Source organism: Octopus bimaculoides, chromosome 4 (assembly GCF_001194135.2).
Source record: "Octopus bimaculoides isolate UCB-OBI-ISO-001 chromosome 4, ASM119413v2, whole genome shotgun sequence".
Taxonomy (NCBI): Eukaryota; Metazoa; Mollusca; class Cephalopoda; order Octopoda; family Octopodidae; genus Octopus; species Octopus bimaculoides.
Window position 1 is genome coordinate 19,017,599 of NC_068984.1, and position 2,261 is coordinate 19,019,859.

Consider the following 2,261-nt stretch of genomic DNA (forward strand, 5'->3'; position numbering starts at 1 on the left):
GTTATTGAAATATAGAACACTATATTTTCGGCATCAATATGTGTTTCTTTCAACAATGGAACCAATATTACTTTTATTATTTTTTTCCCCAATATTTTTCTTAAGATTTCTTTAATGTTTAACTAAGATCAAAATGAAGTGGCAAGCTTCAAAATACAAATAACACTGTGAGGGAAGTTAGGGGAAGGGGTGTCCTCATATCTGTTGGTCATGTGATATGTTGTCTGCTTCTTCCATTTGGTCACATGATACAATGTCTCATCTGCTCAGTGCATTGCCATATCTTACACCTTTTTGAACACAGTTTTCTTCTGTTCACACAAGACAAAATATCTTTCCTTCTGATTTAGTTGTCATATAAAGGCCCTAACTCCTTAAAACTTATTGCTTCAATCAATAAATAAGCATTTACTGTTAAGAAATGTCTCGCATAACAGAATAGAAAAAGCAGACAGATGTAACACCCACCGCAACAGGAAAAAAAAAAGCAAATAAATAACAATACTGCAAAGAGTATTTTGTGTCAGGAATATTTATGAGGGGTTAAATGAGTGTAAATAAACATTAATCTGTCCATTTCTCTTGGTGACAATATCTGTACCTTCTCCTTCCTATTTTCTATCGGTAGCAGAATGCTCTGTCTCTTTATATCTCTTTCTGCTAGCAGTAGCATCTGTTCTCTCTCTCTCTCAGTCTTTCTCCCCCTCCCTCAGAACTTTTATCTTTTTTTCTCTCTATTGGTAACACCATCCAGCACTCTTCTCTCTAGCAATATATGTTCCATTATCTCATCTCACTCTTTCTCTTTAGCTATATTTCCCAGTCTTCCAAGCTTCCCTACCTCATACTCCTTTTTTGTTTCTAAAAAAAAAAACACACACACACATCTGACACACACGTTCAATTTTATAATATATATAAGGATAACACTAAACACTCTTTCAAGGATTTTGTAACGTGTGTGTGAGTGATGTATGTATGTGTCAGCATGTGTGTGTGTGTGCATGCATGTGTGTACATGTGAGTGTGTGTGCGCATGTAAAAGTAGTGTTAGAGTATTATCAGGAACTTTTGAAGAAATCAATGCAGAGAAAGAGTGAGAGAGAAATAGAGAAATGGGCATGGAATAAGAGAAAGAACATGAAAAGGAGGAAAATGAGATAGAGATAAGAAAAAAGAGGGAGAGATAAAAAGGGATATATATATATATATATATATATATATATATATATTTATTTATTTATTTATTTATATCTTTCAAAAGAGTAAAGAAATAATGCATTCTTACAAAGAAGAAAATATTAAAAAAAAAAAAATGCTAAACAGCGAACTTACATTTTCAGTATGAATTGGATGGATAGCGAAGATGACTGCACACAAAAGGGAAGATTTCGCAGCAGGAAAGCCACCAAGTGTACTGGTAGAACAAGCACCAAATACACAAGAAAAGACTTTCAAGAATAAAATGGACACAATTCCGTGTAGAATAACATTAACAATATGAAATCCCCAGGGATGTAATCCACCGGCTAAGAAATAGTTAAGTCTGAAAAAGAAAGAGAAAATTTATTCATGAATATGCCCGGAGCTGAATTAAAAGTTTTTGTAGACACCAAGGCTACAAATATTGTGTGAGACTGCAAGTAATATTTTCAAAAATAAATAAATAAATAAATAAATAAAAATAGAATAGAATAAAATAAAATTTATTTGTAGAAAGTTAGCAACAATTAAAATTCGGAATGGTTATGCATAATTTCTTGCAGTAAATTCTAATTTCTTGAGAACATATTTTTCAATTGCTTTATTCACTGTCATTATCATCATCATCATCATCACCATTTTAACATCCACTTTTCTGTACTTGCATGGGTTAGATGGAGCTTATTGAAGATTTTCTAACGCCAGTTGCCCTTCCTGTTACTGCCTAATTTTATCTGTTACCATGCAAGGTAATACTTCCCCATGGCCAGAGACATGTTTTTTCAAAATTTACAACAATCATGTGATGTCATAAGGAGACACACATGCAAACGCACACACACAAAAAGATAGATAGATAGATAGATAGATAGATAGATAGATACACTTTCTTTATTGGTCACACAGGGCTGAACGCAGAGGGGACAAATAAAAATGTAGAGTTTTTCTTTTCAAAAATGAAAAAGAAAAAGGGAAAAATGAGAAGAAAAAAAGGAAAATTCTGATCAAAAGGGATCGGGGTAAAAAAAAAAAGATCAAAAGGGATAGTGTATCACAGA

The 2,261-nt window shown here is 32.7% G+C and overlaps 1 protein-coding gene across 4 annotated transcripts in view; it reads right to left on the reverse strand.

Moving 5' to 3' along the window:
* LOC106881469 (protein O-mannosyl-transferase TMTC4) overlaps positions 1 to 2,261 on the reverse strand; it is a 119,142-nt gene that overhangs the window by 47,150 nt on the left and 69,731 nt on the right. For all 4 annotated transcript variants that reach the window (XM_014931875.2, XM_014931866.2, XM_052966927.1 and 1 more), the window contains exon 3: positions 1,336 to 1,546. In XM_014931875.2, coding sequence (XP_014787361.1) covers positions 1,336 to 1,546 — 211 coding nt within the window. The remainder of the gene's footprint in view (positions 1 to 1,335; positions 1,547 to 2,261) is intronic.